Raw genomic sequence first — 27,370 nt, 5'->3', positions numbered from 1 at the left:
CTACGAGCGGGCAGTGCAGAGCAGACAGCACACTCTGCCCAAGGGTTGAAAGTCTCAAAAAAGTTGTTTAAACTAAAACCAGAGGAAAATCATCATCATGGCAATAGCAGACATTTCTAAATGACTCCCAACAAGGTGACGTGCAGAGCATCTGCCAGGCCGCATCTGGAGGAGACGACCTCATTGCCAGTGGACTGCAATGGGCTGCAGCCTGGCTGGGGGGAGGGGCTCTGGCTCAGCAGCAGGTGCAAGCCTGTCCGGGGCCTCTGGTGTGGACAGCAGCAGGCGGGGGGCGAGTGGAAAGCTGACCCAGGCCCTTTCCAGACCTGTCAGCCCAAGGGTCCTGGCTTTGGTCCAACGTATGGTTAGTGGACCAGTCACAGGAAGATGAACATAAGCACAGCAGTGTCAGCTGTTCTTCTACAAAGACTGTGGAGGCTGTGTGAGGTTGAACTGGTGAGGCCATGTGCACAGGGCAGTCAGTTCAGAGATGGTCATGATAAGCTGGCCAGGAGGTAAGGCTATGTGACCTGTCTGGGAGGAAGCCAGCATCAGTCTCAGTCCAGCAGCAGCCTCTGCACAGGCTGTTCTCTCTGCCCAAAGCACCCTTCCCATCCTGTGAGCTCCTACTCATCCCGTGAGACCCCAGACACATGGCTCCATTAGTGCTCACTGTGTTCCCCATGCAGTCCCTATACTCAGGGCTTCCCCAAGACAGACCCCTGAGCAGGGCTGGAGCCTCCCGGCTGCAGGTTAACACAGGGTCCTTCCATTCCAGGTCCATCAAGCACAGCGTCCAGGAGAGGGGGCCCCTCTGAATGGGGCATGAAAATTCCCACAGCTCATAGGGCCCTGGCCTGGGGCCACACATCTGTCTGTTATCCTGGTCAGCTGATGGCTCCAGTGGCCAGAGAACACGTTGACACTTCCTTGCCGCAGCCCACCTGCCCCCACTCTCCGTGCTGGCCCCAGGCTCCCCACCCCAGTCTAACCATGTCTTCTGGTGGGGGGGAGCTATTCCTGTGTCCCTCAGCTATAGCAAGGCCAGCACTGAGGCATCCATGACAGCTGTGCAGGGGATGGGCCACGTGACTCAGAGTGGGCACCGTACCCACAGGCCTCATTCTGGCTCAGAGCCCCGCACAGACATCTCAGGATTGTCAGTGCTCCTAGTGGGGACGCTGTCCCAGCCTTTTGGGGCAGAAATAACATGTCTTTCCATATAAGGAAGCATCGGTCACACCGAGGCTCTGAGACGAGAGGCTCCACTGTTTTAGTCACTTTTCCTGTGCTGCTCAAAAGCCAGAAGCCACTTTTCCTGGGGCTGCTCTGAGCCACCCCTGCTCTGTCCACATGACCCAGTGTCTTTTGGGCGGGTCTGCATCTCACTTTTTATGTGGTCCATCAGAGCAGGTGCTAAACAGCTCCCAGGGACAGTCAGTGACAAAAGTGACAATTCCCAGAAGAAAAGGCCACCTTGCTTGGACAGGGAACAGGTGTCTGGAGCCTTCTGACCTTGTGCCCCTCCCCCACTCCACAGGCCGTTCCTCAACTACCAGAGGATGTACTACGTGTTCATCCAGATGCTGTCCAGCGGGCCCGCCTGGCTGGCTGTCGTGCTGCTGGTGACGGTCAGCCTCCTCCCTGACGTCCTCAAGAAGGTCCTGTGCCGACAGCTGTGGCCAACAGCGACAGAGAGAGTCCAGGTATGCACCCCCTCTACAAAAATAACAGTTTAAAAGGTAGGATGGGAGGTTTGGGTCTCAGGGAGTTGTGGTCTGTCTGTGTGTGGCTGATGGCTCTCATAATGGTGTGTGGCCTTAAACAGTGGGTTAGAGGAATTTAATTTGTTTAGTTTTATGTTAGCTCTAAATGGTCATCTGAAGTGATAAAAAGAATGGGAAGATCAATACCAAAAATAGTTAACTTATGTAAATCCAAATTTTTAATTAATCATTATTTTATGATGGCTAAATCGTAGGGTGGTGAATTTGGCCACAGTGTTAGTTAGAGTTTATGCTGGGTGCTGGTCAGGCTTCTGTTTTCCATATTCCCAAGGTGTGTCCACAAACTGGACTCTGGCACGGGGAGGAAGTGACCTGTATGGAGGCCCTGGGGCAGGGCCCAGCCTTACCACCCTTCCTGCCACTGGGAGCAGTCCCAGCTCTAGCCTTGAGCTCTGTGGGGCTGAGGGTGGATGGGGAAACCCACCTCCTTCCCACTCTGTCTCACTGGGAAACCTGACTGTCCACTGCAGACATGAGAAAGTTCTCACCTGCTGGTCCAGGGCACACCTGTGTCACAATCCCCACAAGTTTATTAAAAATGCAGATTTTCAGGTTCTATCCCTAGAAATCTCCAATCATTCTGAGAGATGGGACTTCCTCCCCAAGGCTCAGGTGCATCAGGGATTCAGCCTCCACAGGGCAGCAGCTGTGCTTAGGGTGGCCTAGCCTCGATCAGCCCTTTGAAGGGGACCTGGCCACGGCACCCCCACCTCTGGCCATGGTGTGCAGCTCCAGCCCACAGACCTCAGGATGCAGAGGGGGCCGCTCAGCAATACTGAGCACGTCCACACACAGCCCCCACATGCTGCTTGCTTACAGTGATGCAGGACGGGATGTTTTGGGGCCTGGAGGTATCTCACTGCCTCCAGAAAGTCCCACTAAAGGTCCCCACTGAGCATGGTAGACTTGAACTCTGTGAGTGTTGAAAAAACAGTTCCCCAGGCCTCCTGGGCCTTGTCAGGACAGCTGACAGAGTAGCTGTAGCACCTCTGCTCCCAGCAGAGCCACTGGGGAGGTGCCAGTGAGGACTTAGAAGCCCCCTAGCTCTGTGTCCTGGAGTCCAGCAGCCTGCTGGAAGCCAGCTGCCAGCTGGGTGCCTGGCCTTGCATGGGTAGGAGAGCTGGCCTGCGCTGAGTGTGGGAGCCCGTGCCAACTCACTGCCTCTCTGTTTTTCTCTCCTTCCTTATTTCCCTCCACCTTTCTACCTGCTTTTCCTAAATAACCACACCCTGTTTACTCGTCTGTGATGCACGACCTCTCCTGCCTCCCGGCCCGGCAGACTAAGAACAAGTGCCTTTCTGTCGAGCAGTCTACCATCTTTATGCTTTCCCAGACTTCCAGCAGTCTGAGTTTCTGACGGAACCAGGTGATGCTTCTTTGCCTTTTTTGCATGTCTGAGACTATGGTCACAGGACGACACAAGGCAGGCACACAGCACCCAGGGCAACCGAGTAATACTCTTGGTGTCTGCTTGTCACTGGTTATGGCAGCCGTGCCCAGAATGCTGTGACCACATGAGGTCTACAGAGTGCTCAAGGTGTTTCTCTCTCAGTCCCCCAGCAAGGGCTCAGCACTGTGCCCCACCAGCCCTCGTGCTGTTGGGTGGGTCAGCTACACATGGAGGCATGGGTATCTGTGCTACCTGACCCCAGGAGCTCACTCGCTTCCTCGGCCCACCCCACCCCTGCAGCCTGTGGAACCTCCTCCCTGCACACATGCCTGTGCATCCTGCACACTCTGCAGATGGGACGCTGAGGACCACTGGAGGAAGGGCTTGCTCAAGGCCTACAGCGCTGCAGGAAAGGGCAGCCCCTCTGAGCCCTGTCACTTAGGAAAAAGGGGCAGAAGCATTTCCTGTTGTATGCTTTACCAAATTCCTTTTTCACCTTTTTGAAGAAAGACTGGTAGTTTCTAGAGAAGCCTTCTCATTTGCTCCCAGTGGCTGTAGAGCCATCAGCCCAGCATTTTCTGGAGGCAGCTCCAGGTAGGAGCCTCCACAGAGCCCAGACTCTAGGGCTGAGCATTGTCTGGCACAGGGATGTCACCAGGGCCACTCCCGCCCCTCAGCACAGCATTCACAACACCCACAACACCCCAAGACAGGCAAGGCTTTTCCCGTGTAGCACAGGAGGACACCTACAGCAAGAAAAAGCCTTTTTTTCTTTCAGTAACAATTTTTCTTCTGTATATTTTAAACACTATTTTAATCAAAATCTTTCTAATTTGGTATCATCAGAATTTGTTAGAATATATAATCTCATTCACTACTGATAATACACACCACACTTGAAAACATATTGGATGAAATTATTAGAAACACTTTATTAAGTCCCAGGAGGTCCTTAGGGACTTAATGATAACTTATTGTCATGCTTATTGATGACTAATTAAATTATGTCATCAATATTCTAACTATTGATGTAATTTGCGAAGAGCTGGTCTGCTTCTGAACATGCAGGCACTGGGCACTGGCTGCATGGAGAAGTCTCCAAGGTTTCCAGGGCCCTGACTCTGGGCGTGGCACCAGGGCACGGCCAGCCCCGACATCTTACCACAGGGCACCTGCCTCCAGCAGTCTCTCAGCCCTAGGAATTCACTGTGGTGCTACAGAAACACTCAAGAGTTGTGCAGAATTTTGGAGGAATAAACATTTCACTGGTCCTTACTTGGAACATATTTTATTTCAAATAGATAGCTGCTTTTTTTTTTTTTTTTTTTTTTTTTGAGACAGAGCCTCAAACTGTCCCCCTGGGTAGAGTGCCGTGGCATTACAGCTCACAGCAACCTCCAACTCCTGGGCTCTAGCGAGTCTCCTACCTCTGCCTCCCAAGTAGCTGGGACCACAGGCGCCCGCCACAACGCCCGGCTATTTTTTGGTTGCAGCCATCATTGTTGTTTGGCGGGTCCGGGCTGGGGATTCGAACCCGCCACCTTAGGTGTACGTGGCTGGCGCCTTAGCGGGTTGAGCTATAGGCGCTGAGCCTGCTTTTTTTTTTTTAATTCCTATCTTTTAAAAAAAGTCACAGGCAGGCTCAGCACCTATAGCTTAGGTGGCTAGGGCGCCAGCCACATACACCAGAGCTGGTGGGTTCGCATCCATCCTGGGCCCACCAAACAACAGTGACAACTACAACCAAAAAATAGCCAGGTGTTGTGGCGTGCGCCTGTAGTCCCAGCTACTTGGGAGGCTGAAGCAAGAAAATCACTTAAGCCCAAGAGTTGGAGGTTGCTGTGAGCTGTGACGCCATAGCACTCTACCCAGGGTGATAGCTTGAGACTCTGTCTCAAAAAAAAAAAAGTTACAGGCATCAGGGGTCTATACCACATATACGTAACACGCGACATATATGTGTGCCCACCTCTTGGTCTTTCTGCCCGTTTATGTGCACCATGCTGCCTCTGCCTCACCTGGACTTTGTTGGTTCAGACCTTCAGCTCTGATTCTGATCTTGCCCTTCAGCTCTCGTGATTCCCTTCTTGTTACTGAGAAACTAGGAAGCTGGACTAGAAACCACAGTGCTCAGACACCAGCCTGGGCGCCCAGAGTGCATCGAACCTCAGGACATGGGGCTGGCCAAGATGCTCCTGACCAGCAGGGTGGGCTAGCAGCTCTCCCTGGGCAGGCTGCTGCCTCTAGGGCATGTGGCAGGATATGTGCTGTGGGGTTCTGGACGTGCCGACCTTCCAGCTGATGGACGCTGCACACCCTGCCTCTCCTGACCTGTCCCCTGAGTCCTGTGCTGCTCTCGCCCTCAGATGCAGGCTCTTTCTTCAATAGCCCTCTTGGGAAGGTGGCCTGTCATCTGCAGAGGTCTTGCCCCCCCTTGCCAACGGGTAGCCATGACAGCCCATGCAGACTCTAGGTTGTGGGCCTGCAGGTGGTGACTGTTGGTGCCGCTATAGCCACGGGTCTGCCGTGGCCAGGTGGAGGCCAACACTGTCTTTCGGGCACTCATGGGTACTGGCCTGACAGCCCCCATTGTGCCCCTGCCACAGCCGTCTCAGTGTCTTTCCTGCCCTTGCAGAAGAGCACGCAGCACAAGGCACCGCTCAGCACCGCACCCAGCAGCGACGGGCCCCTTCTGAAGGACCTCTTACCGCAGCTGAGGCGTGACTAGCTCGACGCTAGGTAACGGTATGGCCACTGCTGCGCTGGGCACTCAGGCCGGTGTGCTGTGACTCTTTGAGACTGTCCATGTTCTCCAAAGTTTTGCTGTGTTGTGCTTTTTTTTTTTTTTTTTTTTTGATAACTAAGTTTCACTATGAAAAGAGAACAAACCCTCTTTACACACACACACCTTTGCTGTCGCAGGTAAGTAATGTGCCTGAGGGTGACCGGCACACACGTGCATACCCCCCACACATGCACGCCTAGCTGCTGGCTGTGTCCAGACAGGCTCACTCCTGGACCTTCGAGGGGGATTTAGGCAGCCATTGGGAGGATCCTGATTTAAAACCCAAAGTAGAACATTGCACAGGTCAAGGCCACTTGGAGTGAATCCACTGTCCACCAGCTGCCTGCCTGGGAGCACCTGTGTCCTCTTGGTGTAGCCGGACGTTCTGGTCTGGCCCCACACCTGGTCAGTTCTGACTCCTCTGTGAACCCTTTATCCTGATGGGCTGTTGGTCTGACTGTGGTGACAAGAGAGGTAACGTGGGCCACATGCACAGGCATGGTCAGTGTGGTACCGCCCACCCCAGGCCTCTCCTTCCTGCCCAAGAGGGAGGATTAGCCTTTCATATCCAGGGGTCTTGAGGGCCTGTGAGCTTTCTTGTATGTTACGACAGTTATGGGGGAAGCCTCATGCCACTGTCCATCCCTTCACCCCCTGCCCCACTCATTATCTGGGATGTCAGCCCATCACCTGAAGGCACAACAGGAGGCAGGCGCTGGCATCTGTGTGCAGAGAGACCGTACCTCTCTGCTGCCTCCACCAGGGGAAGGGACCTGCCCTCGGGACCAGGTCTGACCATCCTTCTGGAGTTGGTGGGGTAGCAGTTGGCACCTCTGAAAGTGGCTCCAGTCAGCGTTGGCAGCCACGGAGCTTCCTGGCACTGCCCTGCTTCACATCTCTCAGCAGAACGCGTGCACAGTGTCAGGGCCATGTTCCAGAGCCGACCCCTCTTGCCTCTCCACAGAACCCCCAGCCATCGGACGCCTGGTGTGGTCCCCGCCCTCAGGACGTGGCCTTCACATTCTGGAAGAACGAGGAGGATGCCGCACCACCTCCCTCCCTGGGCCCTGCCCAGGACTGTCACAGTTGTAGCCCAAGACACAGCTTCCCTGGGTCCAGTTTGGAAACGCCCGTGTGACTGGTGCTGTGTAGTGCCAGCCCTTATGAGCCGTGCTCCAGGTGTCCACGTGTGCCTCTTCCTGGTCCCCAGGATAGAGGGGGATCACAGACCTTGCCTCTAGGTTCAGTGTGCTAGCTAGCACCTGTCTGAGACCCAGCGGCCTCCAGGACTTTAGCCTGACTGCAAAAGGGACTGCAGCTCTGCTCGGCCTCCTGCAACCCCTGAGGCCACTCCCATCTACATGTCTGTGCCCTCAGTGTCTCTGACACCCAGGGAGTAGGGCTGGCCAGTGACTGTTGGCCTCCTTGAGGGAATGCTGCCCATCGTCCCTGGGCTCTCACAGAGCCTGTGGAGCTGCTGCACACCCTGTCAGAACACCTCCAATGCCGTGGAGTGGGGGCCAGAACAGGCTGCAGATGGCTGCATCCGTCCTCACAGGCCCATGGATGTCCTTGCTCATCCGTGACATGGGTTCCATGGGTTATGAGTGAGCTGCCTGACCCTGGGTGCTGGAGCTGCCACTGTGGAGAAAACCTCAGTGGGTGAGGCAACGCCTTCAGCCTCTGCCCACAAGCAGGAGAGGTGCACCTGCCATCTGCCAAGGCCACAGTCGCCAGTCACCTCTCACTGGGAGATGGTCACTGCTTGGGTGTCAAGCAGAGCAGTGGTTTAGGTACCCGAGCAGATACCCTCTGTCCTTGTGGAGAGGTGGCCACAGGGGTGGCATTGGCACTCAAAGTGGTCACACGGTTCCAACAGGTAGTAGCACAGCTGAGACCGCCCCAGCTTGAAGCTTTACCACCCAACTGGGTCCCCACATGGCCCAGCTTTGTCTCGGGAATTTTTCCAGGGAGTGGGGGGGGGGGAGGCCAGACCCCGTCCTTTCTGTGCCAGTATTTCTGTTTTTAGCAGTGACTTCTGACATAGCCTTAATGGTCAAAAGAAGACATTTCAGTTTGAGATTCAGACTCCAGGCATTAAACTGACACCTGAGAAGAGCACCACTCAGGCAGTAACGGAAGGTCAGCACCTCACCACAGCTGGGCAGCTCTACGTGGAACTGGGCTCGGATGCACAAGCCAAGTTCATTTCTGAGGACTTGGTAGAAGGCGTTTTTTGGAAGTTTAGATATCACCGTTTGATTGTATAATATTTCACCAGTAAATATTTATTTGAAGAGGGGATACGTGGACAGCAAGGGCAGCGAGCACAATAGTTGGGGCATGTTGAAGTGACGCATGAGCAGCACACCAAAGATTCGGCCAAGGAGCCCCTGCCCCGCCCACGCTGACCCCACAAACAATGGTGTGTGCGTTTTTTACGCCTTTTTTAAGAACCCAGCAGAGGGGTATAAATGTAATACCTGTTGGGTGCAGATTCTCTGTATGTTCAGTTAACAAGTTATTTATAATGTATTTTTTTAGAAATCTTAAAATTGCCTTTGCACTAAAGTATTTTCATAGCTGTTTATATCTCTTTTATTCATTTATTTGTTAACCTATTGTCTAATTTTTAAAGTATGTTTTTAAGGCTTTCATTTTTTAAGTTAATGGGGTTTTGGCCACTTCTAAATTCTGGTGAGAATTTTGGCTGAATGTGATTTTCAGCCCAGATTATGCCCACACACACCTCTTCATTTCTTGATATTTCTGCAGTGATTAGCTGAGCAGAGTATTTGGAATATAATTTGCCATGCTTTTTCTTCACAATTTGTTATAATTTCATTTTAATCATCATTTTTTAACTCAATCCCCAATGTGATAAGCTTTTTGGTTTTGTTTTTAATTTCCATTCTTCAGCCTTAAAAATAGAAGATTCTTGCTTGGCAGGTCAGGGAGCTGGACACCAGTTCTGCCTGGGAGACTCACCACTCACCTCTGGTGACTCAAGTCTCAGCATCTGAGTCACTGAGATATCACACACTCCACATGTCTTTAGAAAATTGTTTGGGGCCAGGAACGGTGGCTCACGCCTGTAATCCTTGTACTCTGGGAGGCCAAGGCAGGTGGCCTAAGCTCACAAGTTCTAGACCAGCCTGAGGAAAATGTGAGACTCTGTCTCTACTAAAAATAGAAAAATTGAGATAAGAGGATGGCTTGAGCCCAAGAGTTTGAGGTTGCTGTAAGCAATGATGCCACGGCACTCTACCCAGGGCAATAGCTTGAGACTGTCTCAAAAAAAAAGAAAATTGTTTGGGAAGTTATTAAATGAATGTGCCTGATAAATTGAAATAGACTAGTGGCACAAGATAGAAAGCTCAAAAGACCCTCAGTGAGACGGCATTTCAGACCCAAGGTAGTGCAACTGTCCACCTCATGGCAGTCAGCATTTACTTGCCTTAAACTAACTTTGAAGACTGTAACGCCAGTGTTAAGCACCATTCTTAGCTCTGAAAATCTTGCTTGCTGGAAACCTCAGCTCTACTCTACCCCCCACCCCACCACTGCTGCTGTCGGACATTTGTGTTTGGCCCCTGGCACGGGCTGTCCCACGCAGGCGTGAGCAGCCTGCTGCATCCATGTCCTCTGGCTGGCAGCTCCACATCACTCGTGGCCATGCACATGTGCAAACGTGTGCACACACCCACAGTCACACTGCTCCTACACGCACATGGACCCATGTCACGTCCACACGCCACAGACACGCATGTACACTCTCCATACATCTTCACAGCGTCCTGTCTCCTTCCTGAGGGCTCTGTGAGGAGCCTCTGGCCAGGCTGGGGAGGTAATGCACCTCAGATCCCACTCTGGATCTCCGTAGGGTGCAGAGGCCCCTCTCGGCAGGATGTGACAGGAGTGCTGGATGGGGCCCTTCCCACAGGCTCAGGCCTGAGGTGAGGTGGCTACAGTGGGGTCTGGCAAGCTGAGGAGGGCATCCCAGGGCCCCAGTCAGTTGCTTCCTGCCTGTTTGAAGAGATGGAGTGAGCAAGCAGGCTCCAGCACCCAGGACAGGATATGTCCAGTTGGCTGGCCAGGCACCGTGGACTATAGCTACAAGGAAACTTGTCCTGCTATGGCTGCTCTGAGCTGCACGACCAGCTGGGCGTCCAGAGCAGATGAGGAAGGCTCCGTCCTTGTTCTCTAAACCACTAAATGTGTGTGTTTTGCACTGACTAGTATTGAACTAATGCAACCACTTTTATTTCATCATAAAATTATTCGACAACTCGGTATAATTGCATAGTAGGCAGGAAATTACCCATTTCAAATTTTAAAACCAGGAAAATTATCAATTGGCAAATGCAAACTTTTTCAAAGCTAGAGATGAGTGAAAAGGAGTGAAAATCTTTCTGATACTATGTCTATAAACAGCTTTAATAGAGGTATGTTGGAAGTGTCAGGAAAATGTGATTCTACTTTTGTAGAAAAGTAAAGATCAGTTTATATAGCTTTATTTTTTACCTTATCAAAGTATACAGAATTTTAATATGCATATATTGTCTCTGACTTAAAATTATGTGTCTGCAATACCATTTAAAATGTCTATTCGTTATGTAATGTAATAAGAGAATCTTCAAAAATGTATTTAATGTGAATGATATCTCCAGTTATCATTATCATAAGTCCTGGAATTTATTTTTAAATTATTAAACATAGTAGGTGTATTATTTAATATAAGTCACTGATCATTAACCTGCTTTGAAACATTGTGAATTAAACCAAATCTAACATCTCTGTAAAGTTTATTTTGTATGCTCCTCTTTTTAATATTTATTTCTGTAGATAAACTATGACTTGATGACATTAATTTATCAAATTTTCAATAGATTACCTAAGCAGGAGACCTGAATCTGCTTACAATAAAGAAGAAAAATCTGCTTCAGTTTCTTTATAAATAAATAGCATCACCTGAACACTGACATTTCCTGCTAGCAGGAAGGACAGAGTGAGTCTCTTCCGTAGCCTGAGTCTCTGGATTCAGAGGAAGAATGAGTGGCATCAGCCTGTGTCACTCCCCTGGTGCCCGGCCTCCCCTCCTGCCAGGTGCTGACTGCCCTATTCAGAAGCCAGGTGGTGCTGGGCCTGCACAGGGCAGGAAGCTAGGGAAGGGGTTTCTGGACTGCCCCGCCACAGCCCTCCCAAGTCTGGGTGCTTCTCCCTCCTCTGTTCCAAACACACTCAGGCCCATCCTTCCTTGTCCTCCAGCCTCTGCTACTCCCCAACCAGGAGGGCTCTGGGTGCTGCTCCTGTGGGCCTGGCTGCCCTGTTTCAGCTCCTCATGCAACCTTTGCAGCTTCTATCTGTGGGAAACACCACCAGTCTGGTTCCTGGCCTCTGTCTCGAGGTGGCTGGGCAGGCTGAAGACCATTTGCATCAGCAGCTCCCATGTGCTGGGGGGCTCAGGTGCCACCTGGAAACGTCCTGACGGGACCCACTAGGCACAGCTCCCAGCATGCAGAGAACAAGCCCAAGCTTTATGCTTTCTTTCCCAATGTTCCCTTCTGGTTGTGGAGTTTATCAAGGCCGGTTTGTGCCCCCCTTTTGTCCATAAGGATCTCATTTTCAGATGGAGACATTGTACTTGTGATGCCACATGTCTGGTGTGAGGCTGGCAGGGCTAAACTGCCAATTCCATCCTCCCAGGAGAGTCACCAGGAGATAGACCCAGCTTCATCTCCACCCCTAAGTTGCTAAACTTTCTCTGTTACAAAGAAATCTTGGGAAACTTTCACATTTCTCAAGATTTTTATTCAATAAGGAGCTGCCACAAAATTGTTACTACCATAATAACTAACCTAAAGAAAATGCTCACTTTTATACATTTTTATCATTCAAGGAGTTACTGGAATAGTGCTATTACATAGAGGTTTATTCTCTAATGATAAAGTTTCAAAAACGAAGTCAGAGAAATTGGAAAACCTTCCTAAACCACTTACTAGACACAGTTGGGAAATGGAAGTTCCCTTGAAGGGTGTCCCAGATGCTCTCACAGCCTCCCAGGTCTGCTGTCAGTCTCTCTCGGCCCTATGTGGAGCACCCATGGGCAAACTGCAATCCCTGGGTCCCTCTAGGCAGAGCCTGGACACCCTGTGCCGAGTTACTGAGCAGTGCCCAAGTGTGGAGCGGTGGCTGGGTATGGTGTCTGTTCCCGCCACAGACTTACTTCTGGTGGCTGACCCACTTACTGGTATTGAATGCGGCCCTGGTCTGAGTTATCCCTGAGATTTCTCTCTACTGGTGCTCTTTCTGAAAACCCATTTGTGAGGGTGATGTCCCTGTGCCTTGCTGCAACCTCATGGCTGAGAAAGCCAGTTGGGCACAAAGGGCTCACAGCTGCCCAAACTAGCCAGGTCTCAGAAGGATGCTGGGAGCATGTGATAAGCTGGCCTGAGCCTTTGTGCTTGGCTGAATTAATTTTCTCTTGAATCATCTCAACTTTAAAACTAGCCTTAAACAGAGATCTTGGGGTTCTGTCCTCTGTATTTTCACTGCATTGGTCACTAAATGCCAAAGCAGAAACCTTTCAGAGAAGAGTTCTTGTCCGTTTGCTCCCACTTGACTGCTGGCCAATCCTGCACCAGTTGGTGGCTTAGATAATATTGTTCAGGACTTTAGGGGAACTATTAGGTAGGAGAGCTGTACATGGCAAAGCACGTTCCAGCTTGGAGCCCGTGCCACAAAGGCTTGTGCATCTGAGCCTGCAGCCTACACAAAGGCTCCCTAAGCAGGGTTGCAGCCTGGGTCAAGGGCCATTTTCCCCTCATTTTCTGTGCCAGTGGCACTGTATGTTTGCACATTCTGCAGGAACTCCTAGGCGGGTTCCAAAGGGCTGCCTCCCCTAGGACATTTATCACACAAGTAAATGATACCTAAGACTCTCTGGTTAATTATATTATCAGAGAGTCTGATGCTGGCCTGGGAAATGGGGTGTTGGTCTTAAAAGCAGGTTGAATTAATTTTCAAGGAACACCCTGTGGGCCCACTTTCACCTCTGTAACTAGGGGTGGCTTTAGGAAGGAAGGCCTGTTCCAAGCCAGATGCTCCTGGAAGCATTTCCAGTGATGAACCCTTCCTGTCTCCTTGGCTAATTATGTGAAGAGAGGTTACTGGACTGAGGAGAGTTCCCTGGAATTTAATTTCCTGTCCAGAGCATCCTTCCCTCCTTCTGTGGGCTCAGCCTCCCCTCCCTGCTCCTCTTGTTGGACTCTGTCTACTCCTACCCCGCTTCTCCCTGGACACCTAACCACCTGCCCTCAGAAAGTTTTTGCGCAGCGGGAGGCTGGCCTCCCATGCCCTCTGCAGCCCTGTGAGCAGAAGTTCCCCCAGGTCCCAGGGCTGCTGCCACTACCTAGGAGGAGTGAGGCTGGGCCCCTGAAGGTGTGTGTGTGCCTAGGAGGAAGGTCTGTAGCTGGTACTGTCCCTCCCAGCATGTGTCCCTGCGCACAACCTCCCCCTCCCCCACCAGCCCTCTGGTGCCTATGCATCTCACATCTGGCCCCAGGCACATGTCCCTGAGTGCCCCATCTCCAGCCACCTCCTGCCAGGGCTGTTTTCACTTCATTCAAAAGGGCTTCCCCTTTTATCCACCAAAATGCAGACATTTTAAAGCCCCCACTAAAAATTACAAGTCTGTATCTGGGCCCACATGCTCTATGCTATGGTCTTTTTATTTCACTTCACTTTTTTCAATGAACTTCTATTTCCCTGGAAACTTGGAAGCCAAAAGAATTGAGTGGTGGGGTCTTTTATTTTTTTTTTTTGTAAACAACTTCTGTACCAGAATGAGCCCCCTCTGCAAAAGTGCAGTGTCCTGCTTGGGTCACTCACCTACAAGAGGCTCCTCAGCCCCCTGACACTGGGGAGGAAGTAGCCCGAGACTTAAACACGGACGCCCACCCTGACCAGCAAGAGCGTCAATTTCCCCTCCCACCAACTACGCTCAGACCTAACCTGGGACCGCTACCGACTAAACTGTTTCTGGCCCCACTGCGCAGGTGAGAACACAGAGGCAGAAAGGGTGTGTTAGAGACGCACAGCTTCGTGGGGCCACACCCCGTGGCCGCTGCCCAGTCCTACATGCCACCGTGTCCTCCCGGTGCCGCAGGTAAGGGTCTAGGGGAGCTCGGGGTACTAGCAGGGTCCGCGTGGGGCTTCTGAGCTAACACAACTTCCCTACTGGCCGGCTGTGATCCAGTGGGCCCTGGGGCGGGAGGGTGTGTCTCAATTTTACAGGTGGGCCCGGGAAAGCAGAGCCAGCTGGTCCAGCCGATGTACCCTCGGCTCAGGGTCGAGGGTGACCCCAGGTGGCTGGAGCGGGGATTGCGCCCCTTGGCACGACCCCGCCCCTGCCCTGGGCTGGCGTGGGGGGGGCCTCAGGACTGCTCCTCCCTCCGCCCCCTGACCTCCGCCTCTCCCCCTCCTCTCGTCCCCTCCCCCTCCCCGCTCAGTGTCCGCGGCCGACCGGAGGAGGCGTGAGGAAACGAGGACACCTGCGGGGCTCGGAGCTGGGCGAGCAGCGCGAGGACTAGCGGTCGCATGGCGGGCAGGTGTGTGCGGGGCGGGGGGCATTGACTGGGGCTAGAAAAGCGGGTCAGGAGGCGTGGGGCTCTGCAGACCGCCGTGTCGCTTGTTTTCCCGCACTCTGTCCTGCCACGCGGATGGACACTGGGCCCCAGCCGGATCTGGAGGTATCCGTTCTGCAGCCTGGCCCCAGCCCAGCGTCTGGCCCCGGGAACCTAGGACCCGGCCTAGCGGGCTCCAAGTTGGGGAGCCTCCCGTGGTGTACACGTGCAGAGACCGCTCCCCATTGTCACAGTGGGGGGATCCTTCTACATACCCAGGGTCACCATCCTGGGGGAAAGAGCTTCTCCTGGGGTCCCCGTGAGTACCTCCTAGAGCTACACCCTAACTCTCCGGACCCACTTTTGCCAGTGCGGTTGGAGCAGGTGCCTGGGGACAGGGCTGACTGAGGAATTTCTTCCCAAATTTTTTCTTGCTTTTCCTGGCTCCTTTTGGCCACCAGGTCCCCACACTCTTACCCACTTTGCTTTCCTACTGAAAAGGAGACTCCTGCCAGGTGCTGGCTGCAGTCCGCCCAGTCTTCTTGGCCCTTGATTGGGGGTGGAGGAGCTGTCGCCCTGCCTGTAGCCTCAGAGCTTAAATAGGAGCTGTGGGCGACTGGGCCCCAGGAGACTTTCTCCGGAGCAAGTGCAGCTTCTAAGTTTTTCTGGCAGCCTCCCACTTGGGACACTTGGCCAGCACTGAACTTGGGGGGTTAAGGTGACCCTGGCTGCAGAGGTAGGATGGCTGTGGGAGGCTCCCAAGATATCCTGCCACAGAAATAGAAGTGTAGTCCTCAGGCTGCCAGTGGAGGGGTGTCTGTGTGGCCCCTCTTCCATGGCAAGTGACCCACTTATACAAATGTGGGTGTGGGGTGCTCGGCCCTGGGGAGGAGACCCAGCTCTGGGGGTTCTCTAGTACAGACTGTGGAGTGGCCCAAACTGGTCTGGAGACCAAGATCTGATCAGCTGTCCCTTCATCAGCTGCTCACCTGTTCCTTACTCTACCAGGAACAGGGCAGGGGTCTCCTAAGTTCTACAATGATGGGTGGGTGGTGAGGACCTCTGGGGCGAGTTGGCAGCATGGGCCTGGTGGAGGACTGGATTTTCAGGCTCTGGACACCCCTTTGGCTTCTGGCCTCTATTCAGCTGAGCCATTCTGCCCTCTCAGGACCTGGCCTAGTGGGCAGGACAGGGGCCTGGACCTAGCTACACACACCTTCCGTGAGACTAGACTCTCAGGGGGGGAAGGGGGGGTGAGAGATGTGTCCTCACAGACCTCTCAGGCAGAGCCTTGGGAGCCACTGAACACAGTGGTCAGTGCAGCGGGATGAGGTGGAAGGCTTCCCTGCAGCTGAGTTCAGTTCGGCAACTCCAGCACTCTGCTGCCTGCTTCCCCTCAAACTTCCTAAGCTGAGGCTTGGGCTGAAGTGCTCCCTGGTTGGGACACCACTGTGCTGACTGGAGGGTCCCCTAAGTGGAGACTTGCATGAGAATCTGCAATATTTACCTTGGAAAGGCAGCATCCTCCTGACCTGGGGCTATAATCATGGTCACTTCAAAAGGAGAGTTCCTGCCTTTAAGGTCAGTTAATTAACTTTTATGAAACAGAGGGAGGATTCCTGACTGGAGGACACTGCTGGGGATGTGTGGTGCTGGCAGCGTTTTGTCACCAGTTTAGCTGATTTGGCGCTATCCAGAGGGGCCCCTGGGAAGCAGCAGGGAAGTGGACAGGCGCTGAATGTTCTGGCCAGGGCAGCTCACCAAGTTGGCCCAGCGAGGGTCCATGTTCCTGCACGGAGGGTTGGGGAAACACTGGTGGCTCCCCTTGGAGAGAGGTAGTATGAAAGATGGGGGCAAAGGACATCTTTAGGGGACACCGAGATGTGCCTGAGAGAGCCTGTCCTGAAAGGAGCCTGGGGCCAGTGGGAAGAAGACACAGAGGCCTCCTGGGGGCTGTGAGAGTCTGTGGTGGGCACCACCCCCCCCTTTGGAAGGTGCTTCCTGAGGTTTCCTTCCACTTCCTCTAGGAGAACTCCTAGAGCTTTTGGCCACAGTAGGACACTGGGTGCTCCTGGTCACTCAGAGGTTTTGAGGATCTGAGAGAGTGGGTCACCCTGAACTCAGTGGTCAGGACCCAAGAACAATGGCTCAGCCCAGCTGGTTCACAGGACACACAGGCCCTGGTGAGAGCTGCAGCAGCCTGGGACCTTCCCCAGGGAATTGGGGCTAATCACGGCTGAGAGCACTCAGCCCACCTGCTGAGGAGGCCCGAAACCTCTGTAACCTGTCAGGAAACTTCCCCTTCCTTCCCCTCAGAAGCAGAGACACAGCCACCCAGAGGGACAGGTCCTCTCAGAGCCTCCTCTTGCTCTTCCATTTCCACACACAGGAGGGAAACAAGAGAGTGAAATTAGCACTGACTGGGCAAAGGACCTGCCTGTGGGCAAAAGTGGCCTAGAGAGCCCTATAGCCATGGAGGGCAGGTCAGTGAGGCTAGGGCTGGTGAGGGCAGAGTCACTGAAGGCCATTATGGGGGTGCAGTCTGTGAGTCCTGAGTCAGCGAAGGCAGGGTCACCAGGTGGGGTCAGTGCCTGGCCAGTCTGCAAGGATGGGCCCCCTGATCCGGGTCTGCATGGGCATGGGGGACGGCGAGAGAAGGCCGAGGAAGGGAGGTGAGTGAGGGAAAGTGGAGGAAAAGAGGGCTTTGAAGAGAAGGGGTCTGAGGAGGAAGAGTTTGAAGATTGAAGGGAAAGAGTTTGAGGGGATGAGTTCCAGGGGAAGGTGTTTCAGAGGAAAGAGTTTGAGTGGAAGGAGTTTGGCAGGAGAGATGTTGGGGAAGATGTTTGAGGGGAAGGAGTTTGAGGGGACAGGTTTTTGAGGGCGATGTGTTTCAGGAGAAATCTGAGGGGAATGTATGAGAGGGGAAAGAGTCTGAGGGGAAGGAGGTTGAGAGGAAGGAGTTTTATTGGAAGTTGTTTGAGAAGAAGGAGTTTGAGTGGGAGAGATGATTGAGGGGAGGAGTTTCAGTGGAAGCTGTTTGAGGGGAAGGAATTGGAGGGCTAGGAGTTTGAGGGGAAGTTATTTGAGGAGGAGGAGTTTGATGGCAGAGATGATTAAGGGGAAGGAGTTTGAAGAGAGTTGCATGAGGGGAAGAGATTTCAGGGGAGAAGTGTTTGAGAGGAAGGAGTTTTAGAAGGAGTTGAGGGGAGAGGTGTTTGAGGGGAAGGAGAGTTAGGAGGAGTTGAGGGGAGAGGTGTTTGCCGCAAAGGAGGCTGAAGGGAAAGAGTTTGATGGGAACGAGGTTGAGGGGAGAGGTTTTTGAGGGGAAGGAGGCTAAGGGAGAGATGTTTCATGGGAAGGAGTTTGAAGGGAGAGGTGATTGAGGGGGAGTTTGAGGGGAAGGTTTCGGAGGGGAAAGTTTGAGTAGAGAGATGGCGAAGGTGAAGGAATTTCAGGGGAACTTCTTTGATGGGAAGCAATTTGAGGGCAAGGAGTTTCAGAGGAGAGGTGTTTGAGAGGGAGGAGTTTAATGGGTAGTTGTTTGAGAAGGAGTTTGATAGGAGAGGTGATTGAGGGCAAGGAGTCTGAGGGGAAAGAATTTGAAGGGAAGGAGTTTGAGGGTAAGGAGTATGAAGGGAAGGAATTTGAGGACAAGGAGTTTTAAGGGATAACTGTTTGAGGGGAAGATGTTTGAGAGGAAGGAGTCTGAGGGCCAAGCCTCTTTGTAGAGCAGGACCAGCAGCAGGAGTGCTACAGCTCTTACAAAGAACCAAGCCTCTTTGCAGAGGAGGATCAACAATAGAAGTGCCACAGCTCTGGCTCCTTCTTCTGCTGAGGTCTGCAACAGTCTGCTGAAGTCTTGTTCTTCTGCTCTATCTTCCTGGACTATCTGCCACGATCTGCCACTAGGCCCTCTGCTCAGGGGCTTTATATAGGGGCAGTCATCCAATGAGCTGAGAGCTTAGCTGTGATTGGTCTATAAAATAGACCAATAAGGAGCAGGATTGAAAATGGACCAATCAGGGGTGCACTGGAGGAATCCCCCGTGTTTTCCCCTGATGGACAGGTCCTCTAGCGCTCTACTGGAGCCTCTGGTGGGGGAGGAAATCTCCCCCACTTGCTCCAGCCTGCTGGTTCCTTTGCCGGCAGCTGCCACCAAGACAGAGGTGGCAGGTCCCCCAGGCCCTGCTCAGCTGAGCTGGCTGGGGCGCCACTTTTCCGGTATCAATGGGAAGGTGTTTGGAGAGAAGGAGTTTGAGGTGGAAGGTGTTTGAGGGAAATATGTTTGTAGGGGAAGGAGTTTTAAGAAAGGGGGCTTGATGGGTACTTGAGTGGATTTGTTTAAGGGGAAAGCTGTTTGTCAGGCATGTAGTTTCATGGGAAGGAATTTGAGGGGAAAGTGTTTCAGAGGAAGGAGTTAGAGGGGAGAGGTAGAAAATGGAATGTCAGTGAGTAATGGGGTCGTTTAGGGGTCAGTGGGGTCTTGCCCTTTATATGAACCTGGATGGTGGGGTGTCTGAGGATGGATTCTGGGAAGTGTTGGTGTGGAGTAAGGGTTGCTGTGAAACTCAGTGTGGACAGAGCAGGCTGGTCCTAGTAGGAGCACATAGAGAGGTACTGAGTCCAGCTCTGCTTCCTGACACAGGAAGAGCAACATAGAAAGCACCAGCCCCTCCCCTCCTGCTAATGGTCCTTCAGGGAGTCCTTGGCCCAGGTGTGGCCCTGGGATTGTTGCCTTCTCTGCTGGGAGCTCACCTTGCTGCACCTCTGCTCATCCTCCTCCCTATGTCACTTTATCTACAGCTGTCCCCACTGGCTGTGTCTCCCTCCATGTGGTCTAGTGTGTTCATGACCAACTCTCTCTGGAGTCCAAATCCTGGATAACATGAGCTGCCCTGCTCTGTGTGTCCTCAGCACCTGAAGCAAACATAGTAGGTGCATAATAAATTTTTGCTGAGCCAATGTGTTGATGAAGTTGCTTTATCTTGGATTTTCCCATCTTCTTGGCCAGGTTCTTCTGTCCTGTGACTGTGCTGTGGTGTAGATGGGCTTATTCCTTGGTGTTTGAGGCACTTCCCTTAGCAGAGGAGAGGACAGAGGGCCCAGGTGGTCTGGGCCGCTGACTGCTCTCATGCTCTCTTCACTAAGAAACAGAAAAATAAGGAGCTTCAGTGGTCTCTGATGCCCTGTGGTCAGGCCAGTCTGTGAATAGATAAGGAGAGTCCACCTGTCTTTCCTCTTCCTTCAGACTGTTTCTGTGGAGCCCAATAAAATATATTTAAGTAAATTGTTTACACCTTTATTCTCAAAGCAAGTCTACTGCCAGGTATTACGCCAACAATAAGCAATAATAATGACCCATATAAATATGCTAAAAGACTAAGGACAAAGTGATACAATTCGCAGTTACTTAATGAAGCTGCACTGTTTGCCCAGGTAATGATTTCAGATGGCCTCTGTTTGACATATACTTACTAGTTTTCTCTTTAAATTCAAGATTGGTTCTCAAAAAGTTGCATTTAAATTTCTTTGCCAGACTTTCACTGGTGGAATAATACTTTAATGTTTGTTCTGGAAGTCAGGAGGACATTCTTTACTTAGAGGACTTACAAATGTTTTTAAGCAATGTGGATAAGCAGCTGGCAGTGGTTTTGAAAATTTGCCAGTTCAGTGAATTAGACATGAAACCTGGAGAACCAGGAACCTTCCTGTCCTTGAAATAAGAGTCTAAATGTCAAGGGGAAAAATCTAGATTTTGTTTTGCTTATCCAACCAATCCTTGCTTGTTTTCAGTATCATGAAAGATAGTTGCTTGATTACTTGAACATTGAAATAGTACAAATTTGTTAAAGAAGAACAAATTTAATTTTAAACATACTATATCCATTTCAGAATAAATGCTACAAAAGGCTATATCTAATTATTTCAGTTTAGTTCAAAGGAACGATTCTTAAGTCCTTTTGCAGTGTAACTTCATTTTCCTTCTAAAATCCACTTTCTCCGTTGCAGCCTCATGCTTGACTGTTGGGGATGTATGCTGTGCAGAACTGGAAGCAACGATTCTTCACCACCGTGGAACAGTGAGGCCAACAAGGAAGAGACAGACCATCAAATTGATGTATCTGATGTCATTAGGCTTGTTCAAGATAAGCAAGAGGTGACAGGCACATCTGCAGGTAGGTGCTTGGTGCTCCCAGCCTTCTCCCTCCTGAAGGTCACTGTCTTATACTGAAGGAGCTGGATCAGTCCTTTGCTCTTCTGGTCTGTGGTTTAGGTCTCTGGGCGGTTAAGCACATGTCTCTAGGCGTCATGTGGGGGCAGGGACTGTGAATGGATTCACCAGCAGCTTTTCCCCACCCCTGGTCTAAGGTGAGACAGTTGGTCTCAAGATGTGTGGGCATTTATTTGGCTTCCTGTTAATAAATATTTTAAGTGAGGCCGGTCTGATCAGAGATCATGAGAGTGTGCTTTTGGGTTTTAGGTACAACAGAACACATCTGAAGGGAAACCGTTGTAGCTTTGTGAAAATAAAAGCGCTATTGTATGAATTTGGCATGCTGACATGGTGAGACACCTGTGCCTCTGGGGCCATGGGCCTCCTCTCAGGGCTCAGCCTGGCCCCACTCCTGCCAGGCCAGGGCTGTTCTCCCTGCTGGGTCCTCCTGCCTTAGGTTGGCCTGTGTGTAATTACTTGTTGTCATTTCTTCCCAAACGGACTCCAAAAGCGACATTACTGGCCCCTTCACATGTGACAGTGAGGGCACTGATCTGGGACAGCTGGACCCAGCTTCCAAAGCCAAAATGTGAACGCTGATCCAGGAAGGGTTGGCAACTCCCTCTCCTGCTCTGCACCTACAGCTTTTCTGGCATTGGCCTGGACGACATTTGCAATGGTTGGCCTGGACAATTGGGGCTTATCCTGAGGCCTTGGAGCTGAAGTCCAACCCATCCCAATCATGGCCCCCACACCAAGGGCTGTGTCTAAGTTCTTGTGCACTTGGAAACCTGGGCTGGATCACTTGAGTTGGCTGAGGGGGGTGCATCTTGCTGTGGCTGGGGCATTGTTTTGTGGGTGCAGAAACCTGATTTCTCTTGGCAAGAAGAAGGCTGAGGTCTGAGCTGAGCCTCTCCGTGTTGTGTGACTTAGCAAAGACTGGATGTTTGGGTTTTTACCCAGCTCCTTCCTGCCCTTGGGGTGCACACACACAAGGAACCCCAATAGGAAGGAGAGGCTGCTTCCTTGCAGAGCAATGGGGCAGGAAATGCTGCCCAGGTTGGGAGTTGCATGGGTGGGCGTGGGGCGAGGCCTACTGGTGGGTGCAGACCCCTGTTCACCATGGATGTTACACTGGGTGGTTATCCAATCTTTCTGTGCCCATCCAGGTTGCAGATGAACTGCCCGTAGCACTCAGACCCCAGCACTGGTCAGCAGTGAGCTTTCCCTGTGCCCCTGGTGAGCACCTGGGAGCAGGTGTGAGGATGGAGCCAGCTGGCTGTTGGGCTAAGACCCTCAGGCTGGCCTGACCACTCTGAGTTGCCTGTTAATGGACTTCTCCCAGGCTCAGGAACACATCAAGGTGGACCTCCCTGCGTGGCTCTAGAGCAGAGGGCCTGGGCTCAAGTTCTGAGTTTGACATTCTGTCCCCTGGAGCCTGGCATGTCCTGAGAGCTCTCTGCACCTCACCTGCTCTGGCAGCAGCCAGCACTGCTCTGAGAACCTCAGACAGGAGGCTGCCCAGATTTGCCGCTCAGTGGGTGCTGGCTCTTAGATACATTGTCTAGCTTCTGCCTCCGACAGAACCTCTGATCTCGAGAGTCACAGACATCCAGGGTGACCCTCCTATAGGCTTCCTTCCTTTCACTTTTGATTCCAGGAGACCAAGATAATCTGGTTACAGGCTCTGAGCTGAGATGCCTCCTCTGGCCTCTCTTGCCTTGCTCGCCCTGCCCTGTGGACACAGTCTGCCACAGGGACCAGCCCTCAGCCTCAGGAGGGGCCTTGCCGGCCAGTGCACTTGGAAGTCTCCTGCCTATGTGGTCTCATGGCAGCCGGGGCTGAGGAAATCTGTTTGTATCAGGACTTAAATTTCTGAAATCAGCAATCGTTTTCTTTTTGTTGTGGTGCTAAAATATATATAACATAAAAATCTCCCATTGTGACCATTTTTGGCATGGGGGTCACTAGTGCTAAGCTCATTCACACTGCTGTCAGTGTCACCACCATCCATCTCCAGTCCCAAACTGAAGTTGTCCCCATTAGACAGCTCCCTCACCACTGCCGGCACCACCATTCTACTGTCTGTCTCCATAGACATAACACCTTTGGGCTTTCTGTGAGCAGAGTTGTGCAGTCTGTGCTCAGGTGCGTCCACGCTACACCATGTGTCCAGCTTCCTTCCTTTTTAAGGCTGAGTAATGTTCTGTTGTACCTGCACATCACATTTTGCTTCTCAGTCCATCTGATGGGTACTTGGGCCATTCCCACCTAGCAGCCATTGTGAATGAGGCTGCTGTGGACAGATGCCCGCTCAGGCCCTCCCTCTGATGTGCACTCAGAAGTGTGCTTGTGGGGTACAGTGAGTGTTCTTTTTGAACCAAGATATAACATGGGTCCCCCCAGGACTCTCTCTCTGGTGGCTTGGCAGGAGCAGTGTGGAAAGGACCAACAGTGTCTAGTCTGAGTTCTGAGCCAACACTTGTCTGTCTTAGAAAAGGTCCCGCAGAGGCTTGGGCCCTGCTGGGTAAACAGTGATAACTATCCTCTCCACTTGCTCAGTGCGATCTGCAGCCTCCTGTTTACTTTTGGCTTTCCTTCAACCTTCACGCTGCCTATGGTGGTTTTACCAGTTGTTTCAACGACTTTACAGTTAACTATTTCATGGTCGGCTCAGGAAAACTCACTGATCCCATGGGACATTGTACAGATGGGTCTGCTCTCGTTTGTCAGCAGAAAAGACCCAAAACTCTGTAAAATAATTGGAAGAGGTTTATTCTGAGCTGTATGAGTGACAGTGGCCTGGAGCCACGTCCAGGAAACCTTAAGCCAGTGGTCTTGCCGTAGCTGGGTCACAGTTTGGCTTTACATTTCAGAGACAGAATTACATGTAAACTCACAAAGCAATGTGTGGAAGGCATACACTGGTTTGACCCAAAAAGGCTTGAAGTAGGGTGCTTATAGGTTACAAGTGGGCTTAAAGATTCTTTTATTTGTGATTGACTAAAGAAATAAAGCTTTGTCTAAAGGCTTGGAGTGTTTTAAGTTAAGGATTAGAGGACTCAAGGACCTGTAGGTATGGTCTGAGCTTTGTCCTGCATGGCTAGAGGCCTGATGAGCTATTACACAAAGATATCTCTAAGAAGGGAGGGGGCACAAGGAGGCAGGTCTGACCTCCAGCTGAGTAGCAGTCAGCTTTAGGGTATTTCTGGGGTCTTCTAGGCCAAGAGGGGTCCATTCTGTCAGTGGGCAGAAGGCTTAAGACTTTTGGTTCACAGCCTCCTGCCTGGGCCCCACCAGGACCCCATCTTCCAGGGCCTGTGGCCTTGGTACACTGACTTTGTTGAAGGTCAGCATGTCTGTCTATGGTCCCAGTGGATTTAAAGGTGACAGGACAGGGTATGGCTGGAATCAGCTCACTGTGGCCTTTAAACTCCATTCCTGCCCAGGTCTGGGGAGGCCATGGGTCTGGTCTGGAGTTTAGCAGGTAAAGGGCTGTAAGGGAATGGGACAGCCTCCTCAGCGTGTGACCTGCTAGGACCTGGAGGCTAAGGTGAGCAGGGCTGGAGTGTGGCGAGAACACACTCCTGAAATCCAGAGTTGGCAGTGTTCTGTAGGTGAGAACTGTGCGTGCACACACTCACATACACACATAGTATGTCGTTTTAGAGGGGCAAGTTTAAAGCCAGTCTGGCTTTCCAGATCCTTAGCACCCTGTCCATCCTGAGGCCCTTTCATGTCTCGAGGCAGAGGCAGATCCGACCAGAACCTGTGATGGACTGGAGTGGAAGACTCAGGATAAATTGCAGTTCCTGGCTCCACTGGGTCAGGGGAGGAAGTGCTGGCCAAGGAACACTATTTGGTTTTTTCCGAATGCCTGGGATCATCTTGAAACTAGAGTCTGAGCAATGAGGATGGACTTGACCCAACAAGCAATTTCCTTGTTAAACAGAGGTGGGAGGCAGCCCCAGGGCCTGGTCGGTGGCACAGGTGAGCATCGTAGGCAGTAGGGTGAGCACGTGCAGCTTTGGAGTGTGGTTGCTGTGCCAGTGCATCAACTCTCCTGGAGTTAACGTGTCTTTAAGGATGCCAGCAGTTTCCCCAGCAGACCTTTGAGCCTCATGCTGCTCAGGAACTGGGCAAAGCTTTGTGGGTAAAAGAACCAAGGAAAGTACAGACCTTGACGTGGGTCTAAGGTGGAAAGAGAGAGAGATTAATGCCATCTGTAATACTAGGCAGTCGTGGACTTGCTGTTTTGTGAGTCAAAAGCCTTCAAATATGACAGGTGACTTCATGTGGCTGAGCCTCATGCTTCAGAACTTTTGTGAAAAGAGCTTGCACGGGGCTAGGGGGAGCAGGGGGTACAGAGGGAGGGTGGCAGAGGGTTGGAGGAAGGGGAGAGATGACCCAGCCCCAAGAAATGACAGGAAATTCTCACCGAGTTTGCAGAAGCAATTAGCTTGGGCTGAAAATGTATTTTGGAAAAAGCAAAATGACCACAGGAAGTTGGCACTGGGAAGGAAATTGGCTTTTCGGTGATCCCCAGGGTTGCTGGTGTGGGTTGTAATCACGGCCCAGTGGAGAATGTCAGGCCACTGTGGTTGTGGCCTTTTCAGGGAGCCTGGAGCCCCCTTCCCTGTGCAGCAGTAAGTTGTATGCTGACAATTGGCTGGTTCCTCTTAGTGCCCACGGAAGATGTTCTTTAATAATCTTGTGGACTCTGAACTTGTAGCTTCTTGTTTCTTTGTGTAGTTCCCAAAACATGTGTGATTTTTAGGGAGATTCATTTCATTTTCCTCATATGTTGTTTAGTGTTACAGTAAACAGTCCTGTGAACAGGAGGCTCCAACTGCATGCCCGTTAGAGAAAGGCTGGGAGTTATTAGAGAACTGCTTTGCTATGTTAATCTTTCCTTGGTAGTCTCATGAATCCTGAGTGGGACATTCTCAAAAGATGAACATGTTGTTTGTGAAAATGGCACTTGCAGTATGGTCATAAATGATTAACTTCTCATTTTTAATTTTTCTTGATTTCTCAGCATCTTTTTTACTTGGACTTTGCATACTATTCAGAAGCTGGCAGGAGTTCCCAACTTATTTTAGCAAATGTGTTCAGTGAACATGCACTTACAGACACATGAGGACTAGCTGGTGTGTTTCTGGTTAATATTTGGAAGTGCAGGTGGTATCCTGCTCAGGTTAGCTGCCAGGAAGGCTCTGACAGGCCAGGTGAGACCAACTAGGGCGGGCACAGGTGCTCTGGGCTGCAGGGCTCACTGAGAGCCCAGAGCCTACTCTGGACGACAGTTCTGAAAAGAATAGTGGTTTTCCTGTCTTAATTAAGATGAAAGCGACACGTTACCTGAAACCAGGAATAGCAATTCTGAGCTGCGAGAGAGACTGTCCTCCTTGGGTGGACAGTAGCTGCCAATGTCCCTGTCCTGAGGGTCCCACCCTTCACCCTCTCGTCCTTACAGGCCAAGCCGCTACTGGGTGCTCAATAGCTGAGTCATTTTGTCCATATTTTATCAGAAACATAGTTGGTTTCCTAGGTAACTGTGCACTTTGTCATATGTGCTCTATGTTTAAGGTATTATTTAAAGAAAAAGCCAAATTCTCCTCTGAGGAGTTTTGACATAGAATCAGAGGAGAACATGATCAGTCCCCAGAGTGTCTAGCTTGCGTCTGTCCCTGCTTCTCTCCCTGTGCTGGGAGGTCACTGGGCAGCTGGCTCCAATTTGAACTTCTCTCCTGCAGAGTCTCTCCTCCTTCTTGCCTCACCTTCTTCTAGCCTCACCTTCTTCTAGGTTAAGATCCTGCTCATCTGTCCAGTACAAGCAGAAACGCAACTGTTGCCCAACGGAGCCCCTATAACCCCTGGCTTCTCCACAACATCTAACCACTGAGCTATGATTTGGACAGAGCCGGCTGGGGCCCTGCTTTTCTGTAGGAGACACTAAGCATGTGTGGTGCTTCCCACAGCTGCGCTGGCAGGACCTGGCTAAGCTGCCAACCCCCTCGCTGCCTGCAGAGTTTGGGACGTCCTGGCCATGCGCCCAGTGCTGTGTGCAAGTGTTTTCACCTCTGTGTGCCTCGTCAGGGCTGTCTGGGAAGCACTGTGCCAGCATGGCGGTGGCAGCTGAGGGGCATGTGGAAGTGAACAGATGGCTTGTGGGTTCAGAGCGACTCCAGTGATCAAGGGGTTGCCAAATGTGGAAGGATCTGTCTAAAACCAAAAATGAAGAGATTTTACCACTTGAACATTAAAACCAGGCATCAGGAGTCACTGAGAGGAACACTGCCCTACAAATGAAAACCTTAAAAAAGTCACAACAATAGACAGGCCTGGTTTGCGCAGCTGTCACAGAGCAGGGTGGCGGGGCAGTCCATGCTTGCAGGGAGGGGCCTGCACAGGACCAGAGGGATATGAGTGTCCTTATAAGATCTCTGTCTGTTTCCAGTTTTACGAAGAAAAACTTAAAATCTGCTGGCAGGAATGCTAGTCCTATAGCTCTACTAGAAAACAAGTTGGGCTCGGCGCTTGTGGCTCAAGCAGCTAAGGCGCCAGCCA

At 51.6% G+C, this 27,370-nt stretch overlaps 1 protein-coding gene across 3 annotated transcripts in view; it reads left to right on the top strand.

Annotated features, from left to right (window-relative positions):
• The window catches only part of ATP11A (ATPase phospholipid transporting 11A), a 127,279-nt gene extending 119,201 nt beyond the window's left edge, over positions 1-8,078 (top strand). The window contains exons 28-30 of one of the 3 annotated variants that reach the window (XM_012811508.2): positions 1,541-1,706; positions 3,067-3,153; positions 6,927-6,983. In XM_012811508.2, the coding sequence (XP_012666962.1) occupies positions 1,541-1,706; positions 3,067-3,144 (244 nt within the window). In that variant the 3' untranslated portion in view covers positions 3,145-3,153; positions 6,927-6,983. Of the gene's footprint in view, positions 1-1,540; positions 1,707-3,066; positions 3,154-5,812 lie in introns of all 3 variants that reach the window. The other 2 variants (XM_023519181.1, XM_023519182.1) reach the window with 2 other exon arrangements.
• Positions 8,079-27,370: the final 19,292 nt, after the last annotated feature.

This window comes from Otolemur garnettii, unplaced genomic scaffold (genome assembly GCF_000181295.1).
Source record: "Otolemur garnettii isolate 467f Iridium unplaced genomic scaffold, OtoGar3 scaffold00161, whole genome shotgun sequence".
Lineage (NCBI taxonomy): Eukaryota > Metazoa > Chordata > Mammalia > Primates > Galagidae > Otolemur > Otolemur garnettii.
The sequence above is the reverse complement of the archived record's forward strand: the minus strand, read 5'-3'. Positions and strand labels throughout refer to the sequence as shown.